This window comes from Mus musculus, chromosome 18 (genome assembly GCF_000001635.26).
Source record: "Mus musculus strain C57BL/6J chromosome 18, GRCm38.p6 C57BL/6J".
NCBI classification, from domain to species: Eukaryota; Metazoa; Chordata; class Mammalia; order Rodentia; family Muridae; genus Mus; species Mus musculus.
Window position 1 is genome coordinate 24,638,831 of NC_000084.6, and position 22,373 is coordinate 24,661,203.

At 46.1% G+C, this 22,373-nt stretch overlaps 1 protein-coding gene across 4 annotated transcripts in view; it reads left to right on the plus strand.

The window, feature by feature from the left end:
- Positions 1-14,661: 14,661 nt before the first annotated feature.
- Positions 14,662-22,373, plus strand: part of Mocos (molybdenum cofactor sulfurase) — a 48,086-nt gene continuing 40,374 nt past the window's right edge. For 2 of the 4 annotated variants that reach the window (XR_877139.3, XM_011246994.3), the window contains exons 1-2: positions 14,662-15,237; positions 21,160-21,249. Coding sequence is in view for 3 of the 4 variants with exons in the window: in XM_011246994.3 (XP_011245296.1) it covers positions 15,096-15,237; positions 21,160-21,249 (232 nt within the window). In the remaining variant the exon portion in view is untranslated. The remainder of the gene's footprint in view (positions 15,238-21,159; positions 21,250-22,373) is intronic. The other 2 variants (NM_026779.1, XM_006526211.4) reach the window with 2 other exon arrangements.

A 22,373-nucleotide genomic window follows, 5' to 3' on the forward strand; every position in this document is an offset into this window, starting at 1 on the left:
TATGTTGAGTCCTCAGCTCTCTCCGTGCCTGCTTTGTGTTATGACCAATTGCTAGAGGATGGGTACTTGGTAAAGAAACAGGCTATTTAGTTCGGAGTTGTTGAAGTTGAATAGCATGGACCTGGAGTCTCCTGGTTCTAGTGAGGGCCTTGTAGGTGGGATGTCAGTAGTGGGGAAAGCCTGTGGAATAGGGAGAGCAACACAGGAGGCAACAGAGATTGAGGGAGGGACCAGATTTGCTTAAAACGCTCTCAGGAGACCTCACTCCCTTTAAAGGCCTGATTAGCAGTCATTAGATCCTGCCTCTTCAAGGTCCCCCTAACTGTCAACGTTACCGCGCTAGGCAGTAGTCTTCCAGCATGTGGACTTTTAGAGTCCACACTCAGGCCACGTTCAAAGCACCTTTGGGATGCTTTCTTGTTATTGCCTTCTTCACAGGCTGGAGATAGAAGAAATAACAGAAGTCCCGGGTATTGCACTTTGATTTGTACACTCCCTGTAAGTAGCACACCACACACTGTGCTGTCTTGACCTCTCTTCCTACTAGCTGCCAAGTATTCCAGACCTTGGCAGGCAGTTGCAGGCCTGAGCTGTAGCTGTTCCCTTCCTTTACTTAAAGGCACTGAAGGGCTTCAAGTATCATTTCCAGATATAAAGTAATAAATTATGGGATGGACAATAAGAGTCACCTGAGTTTAGATGACAGCTGATGTCATGAGAGTGAAGGAAATGCATCATCAGAGCCACTTCAGGAAGAAAGGAAGGGCTGGAGACATTGGGGTGAGGAAGGCCAGTAACAGGGGGCATTTGGGAGAGGTGTGGTGGGGAGGATGTGAGACTGCAGCCTGCTGCAAGCCTGGGATTCCACTCCTGGACAGTGGTCATCTGGCAAATTGAACGTAAAAGGGAAGAACATGAGGGTTTCCTTGGTGGGAGCAGATGCCATTGTCAAGCCAAGGTGTATTCCCAGTTCCCAGTTTCTCCTTCCTTACCTTCCTTACTTGCTCAGCTTGCAGCACGGATCAGTGTCCAGCACCAGCAAATGAAATGGATGGTTTTGTCTCGACAGCTGTCCTAGGCAGAAGAGAGGTGATAATTGTTCCAAGTATACACTTGCCTTGACCACCACGAGTCCTGCATGTCCCTGGTGTCTCTGTTTGGTCTCTTCATAGGAAGATGGCTCTGCTATTCACTCCAAAAGGAGAGCATGAAAAGTGAAGACTTTGCATGTGGGGCCTAAGGCTCCTTGACAGCATTGGGAAATCCTGGCTGGGCTGTTCTCAGCAGCCCTTTATCAGTTGGGTGTGTGTCAGTATCACCTGTCCAGCTGGTTATACACTGATGCATTATTGGCCATGTGTGGTTCTGTGTTCCATCTCACCACTGGGGTGTGTGAACTCTTATGGGCAAACAAACAGGGCCGCTAGGCTATGAACATAGTCAAAGATGGGGGTCCCGGCCCAGGTGAATAACAAAACAGGCTGAGGTGAGGAGATGGGTTACCAGACTCCCAGGCATCCATCGCTGCTGGAAACCTTGTGAGTCGGGACCAAGGGGGCCTCTCAGGTTCCGGGGGAGGGGGACTTGGCTTAGCTCAGGGGGTCTGGAAGCAGGGAAGGGCCTTCTGTGGGAGACTTGGTATTATGGCGTCATATAGACGAAGGCTTCCTCCACAGTAGTTCTTAATGAGAAAGACAGTCCTTGCTTGTCCATATTGTTCATTTATTGTGGAAAACGTGTACAAACCACTTTCTCAGGGTGGACCAGAGATTAAATATGTTTTGCAAGAAGGACTGTCCAGGAAGGGAAGCTTATTGGCTAAACCCTTGGGGCTGGCCCATCTAAATCCCTCTCTAGCATGGAGAACTCTGTGCTACATAGCTAGGGGTCATGATGCTAATGTGGGGTGCCATGGTCATGTGCTCCAGGTCAGGAGCAGATGAAGCATCTACCAGTCTCAGATATGAGAGCACCAGGGCTTATGAATTTGTTCACCCTGGCCAGTGTCTGGTAGCACAGCTCCATTTGCCCCACATCTCCTCCTTTTCTTTTTTGTAAAGGAGAGGTGTCATCAGAGTAACTGTCTCCTATGTTGGGAACAGTTTGGTACTGAAGCAGGACCTGATTAGTAGTGATCTTTACAATGCTACTCATCTGCTGCTTTAGCAATTAGGTGAGGCAGGGTACCTAAAGAAGCAAGGCTCTAGTACGGGGCCAAGGAGAGGATAAAGCCAGGCTACCACGGGGTTAGAGTACCAAGGGGTAGGAGTGCTGGGAGCATAGTGTGTGCAGACATCCCCCCAGAGCTCTTTGAGCGTTTGTACATCTTGTTCTACCACCCCAGACTCATTGACATAGAAGCAACATTCCTCCCCCAGCAAAATACAAGTCCCTCCCTGTTCAGCAGTCAGTAAGCCCAGGGCCATCTGGTTTTGGAGAATAACTCCTGCCTGCTAAGGAGGTTATCTGGCATTGAAGGGACTAAAGGCTGTCTGCAGAGGAGGCCATTGCCTGGTCAAGCTTGTCCTGGAAGTCACTGGACAGATGTGTTTGGACAAGGGCTGCTCTACTGGTTTCTGTCATGCCCAGGGAAACAACAAGGCCCGGTCCAGTGAGCAGAGAGATGAAGATCTCTCTTCTTTCAGCTTCCTCTCATCTGCAAGGTGAGTTCTTCAGGTTCATGGAGATAAACTTGGGGAGCAGTTATCATGGGGTTGCAGGAGCCTTGAAAGGGGAGGCTAATACAGGCACCTGTAGTGCCTTTGCAACAGAGGAGAGCAGGATGGTTAACACATACTGATTTAGCAATGGTGATATCACAGGCACATGTAAGATGGAGTTTCAGGGAGGGTTCTACAAGGCAAAGAGGGTGGGTAGGTCAAAGAGAGGAATGTCTTGTGCTTTTCTTGTGGGTAAGGGTCCATGGGATTCATGAAGGGAAATGGGAATGGCTGCTAATAGCTGTTAGGAGAGAGAAGTACAGGAAAACTATTGGGAGGAGTTGGGGGTGGGTGGTTAAGGGACAAAGGTCAGCTGCATATTGGATATACTGGATATTGTATATATCCTGGATATACAGCCAGGAGAGGGTGGCCTGGAGTTCCTTCTGAGATTGATTTTCCTGTTGAACAATATCAGCATGGGTCAAGACTGATTTGGAAGTGGGGACAAACTCACGGAAGTCATGAAGGTCAACTATGGGGTATTTGGCATAGCCATTAGGGTGGAGTGTAGCCATGACTCCTGTTCACTAATGCTTATCCCATGGATCACTGATGGGAAAGCTGAAAATGAGCTTTAAGGTTAGTGAGCATGGTGCCGCTGCAGTTGGTGGATTCAATTCTGCAGCTCCAATATCTGCAACCCCTATATATGGAGACCTGGAAACACCTATTTCAGTAAGGAAAGCAGAGGAAAGGGCTAGGGGTAGTAGAGATGGAATTCAGATGTAGGGTGGTCTCAATCCTGATCGACATCCTTCCAGTGAGCAATCCTGGGTTCCTATGACATTGTTGTATACATTGTAGATTTTCCTAGCAAAGACTCTGGTGGTAAGTGTTTGGGAAGGCTAAGGAGATACTGGGCAGTAGCAGAGTTAGTATGAAGAATGGCGAAAACAGCCAAGAGAATAGAGGAGAGGGGAGCTTGTGGAGGGCATATGGCCTGGGCAGTAGTCACCAGGTCATGGATGACCTTCTAGGAGATCTTGTTCCTTTGGGCATGGGGCTTCCTCCTCCTCTTCTGTTCTTGATCTGCTAGTGAGAGGTGGGCCATCTTGTTTGTGGTGGGGTGTCAAGACATTTCTGGCAGGAACCCAGATAGGCTTAGACTGTTCCTGTGGGAAAACACAAATGAAACCCCACCTGGTTGTAAGGAGAGGGTCTGGTCTCTTCCAAATTCAATCCAAAGGATCATGCCATCGGGGTGGGAGGTGGTGGTGTTAATTTTGGCGTGTGCCAATGGAGGGAGATAGGAGGTTTGTTTAGAGTTTGTGTAGTTGTTAAATATATTTAGTGTAGTCAAAGCTATCATTAATTGTACATTAGGGGGATAGGTGGTTGTCTTTTGTTTTAGAACTTGGGCTATTAGGGTTTGATGTGTTCTTTCTATTGTTCCTTGGCCCTGAGGGTTGTGGGGAATCTCTGTATGGTGGGCAATTTCCCAATATGTGGAGAAGGTTTTGAATTGAGAGCTAGTGAAGGCCAGGCCATTATCAGTTTTTAATCTGTTGATGAATGCTCATGATGGCAAAGGTGGAAAGCATATGGTGAATTAACATTTTTGAGTTTTTACCTTTTTGGGCTGTAGCCCATATAAAATGCAAGTATGTATCTAAGGTAACAAAAACATATTTCTGTCTACCAAATCGGTGAATATGGGTGACATCAATTTGCCATAAGGCATTGAATTTAAGGCCTAGGGGATTGGTGACCATTATTTGTAAAGCTGGGATGGTAATGAGGGATGCACAAGAGCAGTATGTCTTTATTATCCCTTGGAATTGAGCAAGGGAGGATGTGGGGGAAGCAGACATGAAGCCCTTTATATTTGTGTGTGTGTGTGTGTGTGTGTGTGTGTGTGTGTGTGTGTGTGTGTGTGTGAATGGAATTGGTCTGCTTGCTCAGTGGAGGCCATGAATGTCCCTGTTGAGGCGGTTTGGTCAGTGAGTGCATTTCCCTCAGATATAGGACCTGGCAGAGGACTGTGAGATTAGACATGCTGGATATAGATGGGAGAGGACCTTCCCTGTAGGAGGAGGAGACCTGTATGAGTAGAAGGGAAAGTGGGTTGGTGTCTAGTTTGATGAAGGATCTTGACAACCAGAGGAGCAAATTGACAGCATATACACTGGCTGAAAAAGAGGTTAGGGGGCCCCTTGACTTCTTTTAGAACTAGATAAATGGCATATAATTCTTTATATTGGGGGATTGATGGGATAGCTCTCTGAATCAGAGAATAGGGGCTTCATCCTTAGGGGAGTAGTATATTATTGCTACAGCTCCCCTCTTTCCACCAGTGGTAAATATTGAGAGGGCTCCAACTATGGGATTCTTGAAAATAGTTTGGGGGGTAGCCATTGCAACAGAGGGAGGGCAGAGGCTATATTTTGTCAGGATAATGGTTGTTAATTTGTCCTGGGAATCCTATTAAGCTGATAGCAAAGTGGGAGTGAGTTTTGACTAACCATTGAGCCTTCAGAGAGGGAAAAGGGGATGACAAGAATGGCAGGTTCTCTTCCTAGGGTTTGTAGGTCTCTGTCCAAGGGGTGTCATGGTCACGTGCTCCAGGACAGGAACCAGGTTGGGAGCAGATGACAGGACTACTGGTCTCAGATATGAGAATACCAGGACTTCTGAATCTGTCCAACCTTCTCAGTTTTGTCTGGTAACAGTTCCACTTGCCCCACAACCATGGTCTCATATATTTGCATTTGTATGAATCTGGGAGCCTGAGACTATTGTGACAAGGTCCAAGGAACACAAACTTCCATGTTGATGGCGCTCCTGACATACTGTAGCCTCAGCTCTCAACTGTCCCACATCCACGCGGGCATCATACATCCATACCCATGGCATCAGTCCCAGGGATGCTGTGCCCAGAAATGGAATCCATTTCAAATCTCCAGGTGACTGTGAAACAGCTTCAAGCCTCAGAAGCCCTGTGGCACAACTGGGCATTTGCTTGAGCACACAATCCAATACCATCAGTACCAGGTTATGATGACTTCCTGGGGTCTTTAAACTCTTTAGAGTATCTCTGTGGGCCAGCCTGGTTTACACAACAATGAGAGTTCAGTATTTGAGTTTTCAAGGCCACTCTGTAAAGCCTGTGGAATGGGTAGTATGGTTTAAAAGCACCCAGAGAGTAGGTATGGTGACTCACACCTATAATCGCAGCACTTGGGAAGCCTTTATTCCTGTATTCAGAAACTAAGACTTCAGAGACCACATGGCAAAAGACCTCAGCTACATATACATAGAGTGGTTGGAGCAGGGACTTGGTCTGTTGCTGGTGGTATCCTGATCTGAGAAAGGAGATTCTCAGAATAAGGATCGAAACCAGATATGGGGACACATTTGCATTTGAATAATACAAGGATCATCTTTACACACTGCACAATAATGTTATGCCTACATCTTGGTGTTTGTTTTTTCCAGTGTATGTTTCTGGCTTCAGGTGTTCATAGGTGTGTAGACTTATGTCTGGGTCTTTAATTCAATTTCATTGATCAATGTGTCTATTTTTATTTCAATATCACGCTATTTTTTAAATTACTATAGCTCTGTAGTACAACTGGAAATCAGGGATGGTGATACTTCCAGTAGTTCTTTTATTACTCAGTTGTACATTGCTTTTGGTATGGTGGCTATTTCTACTATATTACTCCTACTAACTCACAAACATGCGAGATTTTTCCAACCTCTGATGTCTTCAATTTCTTAAAGTTTTTATTATGCAAGTCTTTCACTTGATTGGTTAAAGGTATCCCACAATATTTTTTGAGGTTATTATGAAAGGTATTATTTCTCTGATTTCTTCCTCAGTCTGTCGTTTGTATGGAGGAAGGCTACTGCTTTTTGTGTGTTAATTTTGTCCTGATATTTTGCTGAATGTGTCTATCAGCTGTAGAAGCTTCCAGGTGGAGTTTTTAGGTACTCTTATGCATAAGATCATCTCATCTGCAAATAGAGATACTTGGACTTTTTCCTTTATTATTTGCATCCTCTTAATCTCCTTCAGTTGTCAGTTGATGGCACTAGCTAAGACTTCAAGTACTATACTGAGTAGATATGGAGAGAGTGGGCATCCTTGTTTTGTTCCTGATCTTAGTGGAAGTGCTTTGAATTTCCATTTAGGTTGATATTGACTGTGGGCTTGCTGTATGTAGCCTTTGTTGTTTTGGGGTATGGTCCTTGTATTTCTAGTCTCTCCAGGCTCTCTCTCTCTCTCTCTCTCTCTCTCTCTCTCTCTCTCTCTCTCCCTCCCTCCCTCCCCTCCCCTCCCCTCCTCCTCTTCCTCCTCCTCTTCCTCCTCCTCCTTCTCTCTCTCTCTCTCTCTCTCTCTCTCTCTCTCTCTCTCTACTGGCTGGCTGGTTTTGTGTGTCAATATGACACAGGCTGGAGTCATCACAGAGAAAGGAACTTAAGTTAGGGAAATGCCACCATGAGATCCATCTGTGGGACATTTTCTCTATTAGTGATCAAGGGGGAGAGGCCCCTTGTGGGTGGGACCATCTCTGGGCTGGTAGTCTTGGGTTCAATAAGAAAGCAAGCTGAGCAAGCCAGTGGAAGCAAGCCAGTAAGTAACATCCCTCCATGGCCTCTGCATCAGCTCCTGCTTCCTGACCAGCTTGAGTTCCAATCCTAACATTCTTTGGTGATCAACAGCAATGTGGAAGTGTAAGCTGAATAAACCCTTTCCTCCCCAACTGCTTCTTGGTCATGATGTTTGTGCAGGAATAGAAACCCTGACTAAGTCTCTCTCTCTCTCTCTCTCTCTCTCTCTCTCTCTCTCTCTCTCTCTCTCTGTGTGTGTGTGTGTGTTTGAGACAGAATTTCTCTGTGTAGCCCTGGCTATCCTAGAGCTATCTATGTAGACTAGGCTGGCCTTGAACTCAAAGATCTGCTTGCCTCTGCGTCCCAGTGCTAGTTTTAAAGGCCTGCACCACCACACCTGGCTTTCCAGGACTTTTTATCATGAATAGACATTGGATTTTTTCAAAGGCTTTTTATACATCTAATGAGATGATTGTATGATTTTTTTTTGTCTTTTGTTCTGTTTATGTGGTGGATTATATTTGTCAGTTTACCTATATTGAGTCTTCTCTCTATCTCTGGAATGAATCCTATTTGCTCTTGGTAGATAACCTTTTTGATGTGTTATTTGATTTGTTTGGTAAGCATTTTAGGATTTTTGTCTTTGTTCAGAAAGGATACTGCTCTGTAATTTTCTTTCTTTTTTTCTTTTCTTTCCTTTTCTTTTTTTGGGGGGTTAGGTCTTTGTGTGGTTTAGGTAATAGAATAACTGTGGCTTTGTAAAAAAGGATATGCAATGTTCTTAAAGTTTCTATTTTGCAGAATAATTTGAGGAACAGTGGTGTTAATTCTTCATTGAAGGTCTGGTAGAATTCTGTACTGAATTCATTTAGTCCTGGGCTTTTTGTTGTTGTTTGGAGATGTTTAATTGCTGCTTCTATTTAATTAGGGATGTAGACTTTTTAAAATTGATTATCTTATCTTAATTTAACTTTGGCAGGTGGTATATATCAAGAAACGTATCCATTTCTTTCAGGTTTCCAACTTGGTGGAGTATTTCCTTATGATCCTTGGCCTTCCTCTGTGTCTCCTCGTCTCCTCTGTTGTTCCCTGGTTTGTCTCTAGTTTTATTAATTTGGGTATTCTCTTCATCTTTTAGTTGATTTGGCCAAGAGTTTATCAATCTTTAAAAAAAAAAACTTTTTATTCATTCTCTGTGAATTTTATATCATGTACCCCTGTCCCACTCATCTCCCTATTCCTTCATGTCCACCCTCTGCCCTTGCAAACTGCCCCCCAAAATAAAAAGAAATGCTTGTTATTGGTGCTATTTTCTTATTATCCTGGTGCTTTTAAGTGTGCTGTTTAGTTACTTATATGAGTGTTCTCTCTCCCCCCCCCCCCTCTCTCACTTAGTGCTATGAAATTGCCTTTTAGAACTAATTTCACCGTGTCATAGGTTTGGGTATGTTTTATTTTAGCTTTTATTCTGTGCGAAAATATTTTCTTTTTAATTTGCTTTGACCCTTTATGTGTGTGTGTGTGTTGTTTTGTTTGTTTTATTAGGTAGTGAGTTGTTCACTTGCCATGAGTTTGTGTACTCTGTTGTTTCTCTTGTTGATATCTAGCTTTAGTACATGGTGGTTTGAATATATCCTCATTTTGTGCTTCAGTTATTTTGCATTCTCAGGGCCTACTGTACTAGGGTTTGGTGAAGGTATAGTCTTGGATATTAATGTTTGTGTTTTTGTTTTGGTGTAGTTTGCTCTTTGTTGCAGTATATTTGATTACACTGTAAACCCTGAGATTGTGTTGTTTACTGGAAAAGCCAGTTTCTAATTGTGGTGTGGCTTAGCCTTAGTATATACCTTTAATCCCAAATAATGAAGGCAAGATTAGTTTGTAGAGGGAAGCACACACCCATATTTGAAAGTGAAATTTGATGTCTACGTGAGTGGCAGACAAAATGACAAATCAGAGAAAGATTTGACAGAATAGGATATGCCCAACCCTCAGGAGAAGAGAAATGAAAAGGGGAGCTACCTGAGGGAGCAGTGCAGAGAGAGAGAGAGAGAGAGAGAGAGAGAGAGAGAGAGAGAGAGAGAGAGAGAGAGCAAGCAAGTTTACTGGGACAGTTATTAAGAGTTAGGTTGCAGAGAGAGGACGAGCTAGACACAGGTGAAAACAGAACAAAACAGAGAATGAGAAGGAGGCAGAAGATTAGAACATATTGCCAAAGTTAGTATGAGGCCAAGCAGAGCAATTGAGAAGAAGCCAGATTGAATCAGTCAGAGTGGAGATGAGTTTGAGCCAGAACAGCTGAGTTGAACCAACCAGCCAGAGACTAGAAAGAACTAGAAAGAGTGAGCTTATCCAGCAGCAAGTTTCAGAGGCCAAAAACATTCTAGGCCTAGATTAGATTTCACAGAGGCTGGAAGCTTCCAGGACTAGGCCTAGGTTAGCAGGCGGAGGCAGCAAGCCTGAGACAATTTCTTCAGGTGAATAGAAGTCACTTTATAGTTTTGAAGCACTTAGTCACCTATCTCCTGCACTGCATGTGCCTTAAAAATTAAGTTTTGTTTTTTGATTCTGTGTATATGTCTGTGTAAAGGTATGTGCAAGTGATTGCAGGTGTGCACGGAGGCCAGAAGTGTCAGATCCTCCCGGGAACTGAAGTTGCAGGTGGCTTCGTGAGCTGCCATGGCGACTGGGGATGGCACTCAGGTCCTGTGTAAGGTCAGTCAGAAAGTGCTTCTTACCTTAGAGCAATCTCTCCAGCTCCGCATGTGTCTCTTGGTTTTCCTCTGTCTCTCAACTGCTGAGATCTCAGGGGTGAGCCACCATGTCTAGCTCTGTATGTGTACTTTGGGGGGGCATACATTCTTTTAGCTTTTTAAAATAACTTTGGAAAATCAAAAACTTAAACCTTTGTCATTGGTATGTAGACTACTATTTAGGGAAATTAAAACATTTCATCATTCTTTATTAGTTTTGTGTGCATGTGTGTGAACATGTGAGTTGAGTTAGGGGACAGTCTTCTACAGTCAGTTCCTCCCTCCACCAGCTGGATTCTGAGGCTCAGACTTGGTGATCAGGGCTGGTGCCAAGTGCTTTCCAGACGAACCACCTTGCTAGCCCTAAATTTAGGGACATATTACGGTGGTGAGAAACTTAGCTTTAAATACATAAAAATACAATTGATGGATGTTGGGATTCAGTTTTGGACAAAATATGTTGAGTTGTGTATTTTACATACTGAAGAGGACCTGACCTCCAGGTTCTCCCAGCATCCCTCAGCCCCTACCTGTTACAGGGGATGAATGGCTGTCATACCCTGCCCTCTATGCTGAACTTGGCAGTCAGGGGCTGGAATTACCTTCCCCCAGAAGCTCTCTCCTATGTTACCCAGACATTTTGGTCTCTCTCCCTTTCCCTCTCCTCCCTCCCTCTCTCCCTCCCTCCTTCCCTCCCTCCCTCCCTCCCTCCCTCCTTCCTTCTCTCTGCATTTTCTCCCTCCCTGCATGTGTATGCTTTCTTTCTCTCCCCTCTCCCCTCTGTCTCTCTCCCCACGATGACTTCCCTGGTCTCACTCCTTGGGATCAGTAAACCCACCCAAGAGCAGCTTCCCAACAAATCTGCCTTTATATACTTTAACTTGGCTTGAGTTGGTTCATTTCATTGGCTGAGTTAACTTTTCAATGGACAGAATAGATGGAGCAAACGTTGTACTAATATGTTAAAAGAGCTCTCTGAAGCCATACACACACAGCATCCTTCACCACAGCCAAGAGAGGGAACGTTGTGTTTCGTAGCTGGATGAACAGGTTTACATTACAGGAATAATATCCAGCCTTGAAAAGGACACAGTCTCCCACATAGCAACATGGGTAAAACCTGAGGAACCATGCGAAGTGGAACAGACTGGCCACAAAGACGGATACTATGTGACTCTTATCCTAGCTCTCCAGAGTGCTGGTGAGCAGACCAGGGGGGGGGGGGTAACCAAGGGTTGTTTGCTAGGCACAGTGTCACAGGTAAAAAGGCTCTGGAGATTGTACAGTGAGCAAGTGGAAGTATACTACAGCTGGTGCGTCTGATGGCAGGTATTATATTTAACCACAGTTTTAAACAATGTTCATAGACACACCCCTTTCCTGGGTGTTAATCGGTATGCCTTGAAAAAAAATCCCTAAATGAAATATATTTGGACACTACACTAAACAAAGAGATGTCTTTGTTCCGGGCATTGAAGTCACCTTTATTCAGCATGGTTCGGGGTGAGTTTAGTTCGTAGCTGCTGTCTTTCCAGAGCAGACTCAGGAGTCTTCATTAGACATGTTTTGGGGGTTGCGGATAGGCATTTGTTGTCTGTATAAAGTTAACTGGCACCCCTTTACATAGCTACGTTTGCATACATACCTTTACTTGTGCTCACAGACATTTACACACATGTATGTGATGACTCTCAGGGCACATCTGAGTTCTCAGCTACGCAAGGCTCCTGAGGGTAATAGATCGGTTGTTGTCTATACATTGCACATCAGAGGATTCTGACATAGAGAAATGGTCTTATATATTAAAAAAAAAAAACCCACCATATAGTCTTCTACATGTGAAAAAGTATGAACAGGCAAATCCATAGATGGAACAAATTCCAAAGGATGTATTTTGTTACTCCTTCCCCTTCTGACAAATAGTGGATGGCCCTGATGGAACTCCCTGATAATGCAAGCAAGCAACCTGCATGACAATGACCATGAGGCTGGAGGGAGGGGAGAGAAAGAATGGGTGCCATGCCCCGGAAGGTCTAGAGAACTCTGAACCCCACAATCAGGTAGGCCTAGAGTTTTGGAACTGTGGCAGAAGGCATCCTCCTGAGATGCCTGGCTTTGTGGGCTCTCTCAAGAGCTCCCTGTATCGAGTGGCCAGTGACTGTCCAGCTAATTCTTTTGGCTGGGTTCTGTGTATTCTTGACAGCCACTTAGGTGCACCTCAGAACCTATGCTTGAACAATCAGTGGATATACTGGGCTTACCCTGGCTCCTACCCAGGAGTGGGCAAGTTTTCCCTTCTTCTCTGTGAGTGGAAAATATTAGAATATTAATCTGGTTTTTCGCTTCAACTGTGTCTGAAAGAAAATGCAAAATCGTCTTCCTTTATACAAGGTAGACTATTTCTCAAACAAAAGAAGTTACTTTAGGCAGCCCAGAATGGGCAGGGAATTTCTCAACTCCAGATACCCAGGCTTTTCATTTGCCCTGTTTCTTCTACCTGCCAGCTGTGTGGTTGTGTGCCATGATCTCTGCTTTCCTAACTAAGGGTGTTTCTTGGAAGTCCCACATAGTTCTGCCCAATATCCTTGGCCAAAATTTAGGATTGTGGCTATATTCAGTACAAAGAGAGGCTGGGAAATTAATCCTCCACCCCGAGACACTTGGTTTTTGAGTCAGAGTTTCCATCTTCTTTCTCTCTACTTGGTTCCCTCTACTCCCTCCTGCTGTGCTGAGGTTCTAATCCAGGGCTTCCCACACCAAAAGGGGCTCTACTGCTGAGCCTCAGCCTAAGAATGCCCCCTCCCCAGAACCTAGCAGGGTGCATTGTCACCCACTTACAGAATTAGGGGACATATCGTTTGCTTAGGCAAATAATCCAGCAGGAAGCATCCTCAAATGTCACCTATCAGTTGCTATGAAGAATAAAACGTCCTTTCCCCTTCTTGGTGGCAGAGTTAAGATGCAAAGAGCCGGATGAGAGGCAAGGAGATGAGATGAGATGAGATGTCCTAGGACAGAAGGACGAGAGGAGGGGCAGCTTCTGGATAAACACAGGGGAAATCCAACTCCCGGGATAAAACAGCGCCTGGAGGAGCAAATCTGGGTGCGCCCATGCTGGCTATAGTCTGCCAGTACACTTAGGTTTTGTTTTGAACATTACGTTATAAATATAAATATAATGGACCCTTGTTCCCAATCTCTTCATGGTTCCAAGTTGCCCTTTCAGCTTCTACCCACAGGAAAGGTCTTTTCAGTCCCTCTGGGGGAGGGAGCTTCCTGTTTTTGTTTTGTTTTTCTTTTGATTGCTGTCTAGTTCATTCCACTATAGCAAACAGCTGGGCTTTGGAGAGAAAGCTGCTACATTGCTCAACTGACCCCTTTTGATTTCCTAATTACCCCAATACCTAGACTGGCAGCTTCTCTTTTAGGGAGGTACGTGCTACTTTGGTGGACATACAGAATTACTTGCATGAGCTAGAGTGAATCAGCTCATATAGGGAACACCCAGCCAAACCTCATGTTAACCTGTCTGGAGATGTGCTCCATGAGGGTAGGCCTTGACCTCCAGCGGCATCCAAGACCATTAGGCAAAGGTCGACTGGAGCTAGCTAGTGAGCGGGAAGGCCTCTTCCCTGCTTCTCCATCTGAGTTGGCTCAGTGACAACTGTCCTCACTAGGTCACCGAACCAGTTAACTAAGTCATGCTAACACTCACAGGTCCAGAGGTCCTGTCCTCTAGTGTCCCCTTTATACCAACTCCCTCGGTGCCCTGTCACTCTTCTCTCCTTCCCAAGCTCCCTTGGTACCCTCGACAAGCTCCCGATGTGTCTTCTGTCTCCAGCCTATCTCCCCGCCCCCTCCCCTCACTGATTGGGAATCCCCACTTAGACAGCCTGAGTAGAAGCCCACATTGTTTCTCTGTGCCCGAGCCTAGCAAGCCCCGCCCTCTTCTACTCTGTCTTCCAATCCCACAATGCTGAGTCATCCCGAGCTGGTCTTCAGGACCCCCCTTTTCCCCTGAATCCCCTTTTGCACTATCTGGACCTTATAACCTCTCTGTTCTGGACACTCCTGCCCAACCTTTGTAGCACTAGGCCAGGAGTCACACGTACCACAAGGCTTCCCTACCATCATCACCTATCCCACTGTATCTTTGTCCAGGGTATGGGGAGGGGAGTGGCTGGCCTTGACCCAGATTTCAAACTTGGTGGCTTCCCATCTGATCGCCCAGCTGTAAACTTCCGGGCCTCAGTCTGGGTCTGCCTCTGTGTAGGGATGTGAGCCTCTTTCCAAGTACGTGCAATTCCTGAAGACAGTGTTCCGCAGTGGTGCCCTTCAAATTTGGTTTCTCAGCCCCGCCTCACCTGAGTTCACTTTATCATGTCTTCCTATGCCGCCAGGAATTGTGCAACCAACCACCTCCCCATCCCCGTTGTCTCAGATATAGGTGATATTGGCCCCAACTCTGCGCTGTTGTGTTTGCCTGGTTCTCTCAGCAGTGCTGAGAACCTGTGCTCTGAGCTTCGGGGTGCAGGAAGTCACTCACACCAGAGCGTCCGGGCTCCGAAATTGCACAATCGCTGGGAATTGCACAAAGCAGCCTAGTGGTTTCCTTTGAAACGCAGGGAGTGCAGGTGACCACAGCAGACCAAGTGGACTTGCTGGGCTGGAACGCAGGGGGCGAGGATCCCAGATTCTGGGCCAGTAGGACTCAGAGTGACTCGGAGTCACTTACGCTCAGTGAAAAAGGCACGTTGTTCCTGACACCTGCCTTACTAGCACCTAGATATTTCGGGACTCGCGTCCAGGTGTCCCTTGATCAGCGCTGGGCTGTGGCGATGACCGATGACCGCAGAGTGCGCGACCGGGTCCTGTCCCAGGTGGGCAAAGGCCGCACGGAACTGAAAGCTCTCCGTGAGTCAGCGAGCTTCGAGGAGGCCGGCCTGCGAGGCGCCGCCCCTGGGTGGGGACCCGAGTCACCCGGGGTTCAGCCCTGGCGAAATCGCCTGCCTTGCTCACTTCCCGGGCTGGACGGTCTGGATCCCGCAGACTTCAGGCGCGATCCATGGCCTGCGGGGCGGCAGAGCGGGGCCCTGAGCCCCCGGCCTTCCAGCGCCATCTGGAAGCCAGCACACAGCGCTTGGCCCACGGCTACGGCTTGCGCAGCATGAGCGAGCTGCGGGACCAGGAGTTTGGCCGCCTAGCAGGTGAGGGACTGACAAGGCGACACACAGGGCTGGAACCTAGGTGTGGGGCGCGCTGTCTCACTTGGGACGCACTTTGCACTTGATCTTAGCTAAAAGGTCAAGCAGGGATGGACTCCTCAGGAATCGAAAGTTTGGGAGGGATTGTGAGCGTCTGCTCGGTGTCCCAGTTCCTGCGCAGGCTCCCCACTGTCCCATCCGCAGTAGCAAGACTTCTTGCTATAATTGTTACATAGACCTTCTTGCTATAATTGTTACGTAGACTGCTCCGGGGTGTGAGACCAGCCTGACTTCTCTTTAGGCCTTTCCACACACTGCAAATAGAACTTAGGTTCTCTTTGCCCTCCTCTATTGCCGGGAGAATACCCGACCCTAAAGACACCACCGTAACCAAGGTCACACAATTTATTGAGCAGAGGTATTTCGCGGATGCCTCACACGGCCAGGGGTACACAGGAAGCTACTGCACGCAGTTTGAAAAAGCGACTCTGAGACAGAGAATCCAGAGATTGCGATCAATCAGCTGACAGATCTCGCGTGGCCACGCCCCTTTCCCCATAGGGATGTCCTCTCTGTCCATAGTCTTTTGGAAACATTATTTTTATTACTATTATTACTATTGGCATTTTAAACAGGGTTCCTTGTAGTCACGTAGTCCAGGTTGGTCTTGAACTTGATATTCAGTCGAGGCTTACCTCGATCTTCTTTACTCAGGCTTCCGCAACTCTGGGCTTACAGGTGTACCCCAAGCTCTCCTGGCACCAAGCCTCATTTTTCTCTTTTCTGAGGCTAGAACAATGCTCTGTCTGAGCTCTAGCTTGCTGGGAATTAGGGAAGCATGCAATTTGAGCTTTAAGAACAGGCCGAGCCTGTGAGCCGGCGAGTTGGACTGGATCCTTTCCTTTGGAATCGTAAGGTAGAACCTGTTCATTGAGATGGAAATTAAGCTAAGATTAACTGCAGGTGTAGCAGAGCCCAGCCCATTGCTGCAGGTCAAGCGTCTGACTGGGAAGGGGGCGCTTCACTAAACTTCAGAACCCACGGGAGCAGGAAGACTGCGGTCCAGGGTAAATGGATTTGTTTGGTCCCTATGGTTTCTGCCACGTTGTGTGTGGCAGAACAGCAGCGCTGTGGTCCTTCCTCATTTGGAAGAACAACTATTTTTATTTTGTGGGCCTGGGGAGCTGTGACCTCCTCCCTGTGTCCCTGTAGAGAGAGCTTTCCTACCTACTTTTCCCCATTCTTCTCTGGTTGGAGACAGCCTCCCCTCCTCCCTCTATACCCTGCCTTCATAGGGAAATTCCTTGCCAAACATAAATAGTTTGATATGACTATATACAGGTGTAGAGAGCAGCAGGCCTCCTCTCTTTTTGAAGCAAATTGCAGAGCGTAGTGAATAATGATTTCAGTGCCACCCTCCTCTAATCTCAGATCCTCTCCAATCTTGATCTCTCACACCCTCTATACCACCTTGAAAGTAAAGGTCTGTTAGGTCCGTCCTGGCTCCACTTCTTTCTGTCAGAGAACAGCACCCAGACTTGACATTAGCTTGTAGCAGCCAATCTTCCTTTAAAACCTTTAACATCCACAGTAAAGGGACATAGGTTTCTTTCTTTCTTTCTTTCTTTCTTTCTTTCTTTCTTTCTTTCTTTCTTTCTTCCTTCCTTCCTTCCTTCCTTCCTTCCTTCCTCTCTCTCTCTCTCTCTCTCTCTCTCTCTCTCTCTCTCTTTCTTTCTTTCTTTCTTTCTTACCTTTTTGAGACAATCTCACTTTACACTCAGCCCTAGAACTCATTATGTAGCCCAGGCTAGCCTCAGTCTTGTGAGGAGCTTCCTGTTTCAAGCCTCTCAAGAGGTAGGGTTACAGGCTATACCCAGATGGGTCTTTTATTTATTTAGTGAATTCCTTGGATGCATCGTGGTTGAAATAGATACCCCCCCCCCCAGAGGGGTTGGAGAGGAAGAGAGAGAGAGAGAGAGAGAGAGAGTTTTGATTTTCACTGTGTAGTCCTGTCTGGCCTGCAACTTCGTATGTAGACTAGGCTTGCCTTGAACTCACAGATATCACCTGACCCTTTCTCCACCATGTATGGCTTGAAGTACAGTTTTGAGTGTGTATACTTGTGCAGGTGCACATGTATGGAGACAAGAGGATGATGACAACAGTGTCTTCCTCTGTCACTCTCTACCTTATTTCTTGGGACAGGGCCTCACCCTGGCCTAGCGCTTGCTGATTTTCTAGGCTGTCTCCACTTCCCCAGCTGTGGCTTTGTAGGTGTGCACCACCGTTCCTAGCTATTTGTTTGTTTGTTTGTTTATTTATTTATTTTTGTTTTTTGAGACAGGGTTTCTCTGTGTAGCCCTGGCTGTCCTGGAACTCACTCTGTAGACCAGGCTGGCCTCGAACTCAAATCCGCCTGCCTCTGCCTCCTGAGTGCTGGGATTAAAGGCGTGTGCCACCACACCTGGTGTGCCTAGCTTTTTATATGTCCATCTAAGGGATGGGACTCTGGCTCAAGCTTGGGTAGTGAGCATTCTACCCATTGAGAAATCTTCCCACCCCTGAAGTAGACTTCTGTGGATTAAACAGGTACCTTTTCCTACCTCTGAAATATTGGGGAATATTTATTTTTCCCTATTGAAACAAACAAACTGGAGAGCTATCCAACACAGCAAGCTTGTCAAAGAGGCCCAACCACCACTCTATTTCCTCCCTGGAGATTTTCTGCAGGGTTGAAAATGTACCCGCTTAAAAGTGGCTCTGAGCAGTTAAACAGGTCGTAAGCTGCAAGAGCTGCAATGTTTTGCTTAAGTAGTTGGATGGGGTTTCCTGGCCTAAGTGAAGGGAATGTACTGAGCATCCTGCTGTGGCCTGCACAATCCAGAATCAGGTGCTGACTGACAGTTAAAGGTACAGGGCCCAGATGAGGTCCTGCTATCTCTCCTCATCTGTCCCTACCCCCCCACCCTTGTGCTGTCTACCCCTCCCTCCTTCCCTCTCCCTCTTTCCCCCTTTCCCTCTACCTCTTCTCTATTTCTCTTCCATCTCTGTCTCCGAATATTAATTAATTAGAACCAGACAGCTAATGAGACAGTCAAGTGTGTCAAAGAAAATAAAATTTGTTTGAATTCTCTTCTTTGAAGACCTAGTATAGCTAGCTTTTTGGATCGGCTCCTTGCTTTCGTCCACTCTGAAAACTCTAATGTGTTTACTGTGTTCCAGGCATCCATCTGGGTACTGTCAAATACCTATTAATTTCATCCCACTTGCAGATGTCAGAACAGGGCCCCAGAATGGCTTGCGGGGGGCAAGATTCATTTGGCCCGTTGACTTGGGTCTGAACTGTTGGCCTCTTAGGCCAGATCTCTGCTTCACCTAACTCAGTTGCCTTCTTTTGCAAGATTAACTGTTGAGGTAAAGCCAAACAAAGCAAGGTCTTTCTGATTAGCTTTTTAGCCCCTTGGAAGGTTCTGGGCAACATGCACAGTGCTCCTCAGAGCCTGGGTCTCAGCATGCATTGGCTCTTGACCCAAACATTGTTTCAAAATTGTAATTAAAATTTTAAAAATATATTTTATGTCTATGGGTATTTAGTGTGGTGTATGTGTCCGTGTGTCCCATGCAGGCCTGGTGCCTTTGGAGTCCAGAAGAGGGCATTAGCTCCTCTGGGCCTGGAATTTTATGCCACTGTGTGGGTGCTGGGGATTGAAGAGAAGCCAATGCTTTTAACCAGCGAGCCGCCGGTCCCGCTCCAATGCAAACACCTTAGTGCTTTGACTATCAGATGAACAACACCTTTCTTTCAGTTTGCTGAACATTTATTTCACAATCTATAGTAAAAGAATTCGTTTCAAAAATTATGATTTTAACTCTTTGAGAATTTTATGTAATATATTTTAGTTATATTCATTCTCCATTTTGCCCCCAGATTCTCCCAGACTCAACTCAATTTCATCCTTCCCACACTCTCCAAACTCTGTTCTTTGTCTGTCTGTCTGTCTCATCTGAATTCAATTTGTACTGACCACATACTTGTATAGGACCATCTGGCACATTATTGTCCAAGAAAGAACTTTAAAAACATTGGGGAAGACTAGGTGATATATTTTAATGCATCAGATTCAAAAGATGACAAATGAGATAGAAAAACAATGGCCAAGAAACCTCCCCTGGGTTCCAACTACAGGTACCACTGTCACCCCTGGACAGTGGCTGTCATCAGTGTGTTTCTAGCAGCTCACTGTGTGTGCATATGTGTATATGTTTCCTGTGAAGGTGAACTGTAATGTTTCTCACTTCTAGATCCTGTACTTACTTGAGGGTGTGGAGATATGTGACTAATAGTGGCGGGGAGGTGAATGAAAATGTTCCAGAATTAGGTAACGCAAGCACACAGCAGTCACTAAGTTGTACACTTACAGAGGATGGACTTTTGTGGTATGTGGGTTATATCACGATGAAATTATTGCAAAATAAATAAACATATACCCTGCATGACACACACAAAAAAGTTAAATGAATTAAAAAGCCAAATAGATCTATTAGTATTTTATGAATTTGAAATGCTATCCCAGAATTTGCTTCATGTGAGCTCATTTTGTGTGTGTGTGTGAGAACATGCAGGGTCACATGTATTGGTGAGCACTTGTTAAAAGCATAAGTCAGCCTGTGGTTCTTTAGGTACCGTTTGCTTGTTTCCTTGAGGGGGTCTCTCATCACACTGGCAATGATGGATTAGAGCACGATGTCAGACCAGAGAGCCCCAAGGACCCCCCTGCTTCTGCTTCCCCATTGGTGGGATCAAAAGCACGAATTCTGGAGATGAAAGTCAGCTTCCCATACTTACAGGGCGAGTCCTTTACCAGCTGAGCTCTGGCTGCATCTCTTGTCTGCTCCTGTCTCGGGTCAGCATTCTTGAAGTACTCCTCACAAGAAACAGGACTTTAAAGAGACCAATGTGAGCTGAGCTTATCTGAAATAGATGCCAATGGACATTCCTTTTCAGTCTTGTGATTTTATAATGTTGTATATTTCACACACAAGTCATTTTGCAAAATCCTCGGTATTTATAAGCTGCACCTGCAGAAGGAATTGTTGGGGCAAAGCGACTTTATTTAAGGTGCGACTGATGTTGCCCAGATGTTATTCTGTGAAACTGCATTGATTCACCCTCCTGTCAGCCTTGTGCTGTTGGCCTGCTGCGTACACCCTTGCCCCACAGGGAGGCACTACTCTTTCCATCTCTGCCAATCTGATAGGCAAATCATAGCACCTCCAGTTTGTCTTAGTTTGTCTTTTGTCTTCAGAGGCAAGGCTGCAAGGAAGGCTTTTATCCTTTAACTTCTCTGAAATTCTACTGGTTAGTCTAGACTCGAGGACGGTGGGACAGTGTGAGAAAGAGAGATCGGGAGCCACCTTTCTGGGAAGCACACAGCTTCCAGAACGGGGTGTCAATGAGCTTGAGACTGCTGTTTCATTATTTGTCACAAAGCTCTGCTGGGCACTTCCTGTGTGGGATGTCTTTCCAGGCTGGCAAGAGAGCTGCTTATCAAGTAGGCTCCTCGGGGCTCTGGGCTTATATTAAGAAACACATAGGAAGAGGGTCAGGGATCCTTGCTGTGTTGAAAGGTGTTGAGACAGGTGAGTGTGGTGCTGCACACTTGGAGTCCCAGCTCTGGGTAGGCGGAGGCAGAAGGATCAAACATTCAAAGTCATCCTTGACCTCAAAGACAATTCGGGGCTAGCATGGGATATGTGGAATCCTGCCTCAAAACCAAACACACACAGACAAACAGAAACAAAAGGATGGACCCCAGTGTGCTCACACTAGTCAGATTTACATAAAACAATGGAAGACTAGTGGAGGATGACCTACAGCTTTAGCTGTGATGTTTGTTTGTTTGTTTGTTTGTTTGTTTTGTTTAGGAACTGTCTACCTTGACCATGCAGGAGCCACCTTGTTCCCCCAGAGCCAGCTCACAAACTTCACTAAGGATCTCATGGAAAATGTCTATGGTAAGGAACAGTATGTACAGTGATTTCTGATTAATCCATTAATTTATGTTTATCCTGTTGGATTCATGGAGAACATGGGGAACACATGGAGCAGGGTCAGACCACATGGAGGGTCAGGCGAGCACCCTGGGTCATCATGTATTATACACAATGTGTCTGAGGTAGAAAGTCCCAGCTCAGGGACACACAGAGCACTTCCAGAATGGGTTGGTGTCAGGAAGGGAAAATAAGTTTGAAAGTGTTGTGTTTGGTGGCGCTAAGACACTGTACAGTGAAGACAGTACGGAATCATGAGGAGCATTCATTCATTCACTCTGTACATCCCACGGAGTCACTATGGTGTGTGGGTTGTAGTGTTATAACATTAGAAGAAGACATAGCCCCTTTCTTGTGGGAGACTTCAGTCCAGACCTGAAAGACAAGACCTTAATCAAATCATCTCCAACTAAATGTGCTTAGCGACTGTATAAAAAAGGCTGAGTGCAAAGGTGGCTGACATCATGGGCATCTGCAGGAAAGCAGGAGGGTTGGCAATGCGTACGTTAGGAGGGGAGCAGATGTTGGATGATGAGCCAAAATTCACCGGGACAACAGGAGAAGGTAGAGGCCAGCTACCGTGCAGGTATCCCTCACAGGTGCATGTGTCCCTCACAGGGCAAGGCCCACTGATGGTCCCATGTGGGAGGCTGATGGAGGAGCTCATGGGACTTGGTAGCACTCTCAAATTCCCCAAAGGTCACCCTCCCTCAAAGTTTACACAAGAGAAAAACAATTGACTGGTTTGGGACAATTCTGTAGTTGGGTAAAGTTGCCTGTAACTTGTCCCGGGGACTTCTTACGGTATACCTACCTTTAAGTGACCCACATTCATGTGTTATCTAAAGACACTCACTAGTTCACCAAGCTGGCCTTGGATGGAGTCTTTTCTTTGGCCTTGATGCTGTCTTCAATGTTTCTATGTCTTCCCAGGAAAAGCCTCACAGCATCTTGATTTACAGGCAAGCCAATGGAGGTCCAGAAAGGGCAAGCAGCTAACCTAATGCTGCACACTTTAAAAGTTTTGGATCCAGGGGAACAGAGCCTAAGGCCAAGCCCTCCCACCCCAAGATGCTCCTGCTCATGAC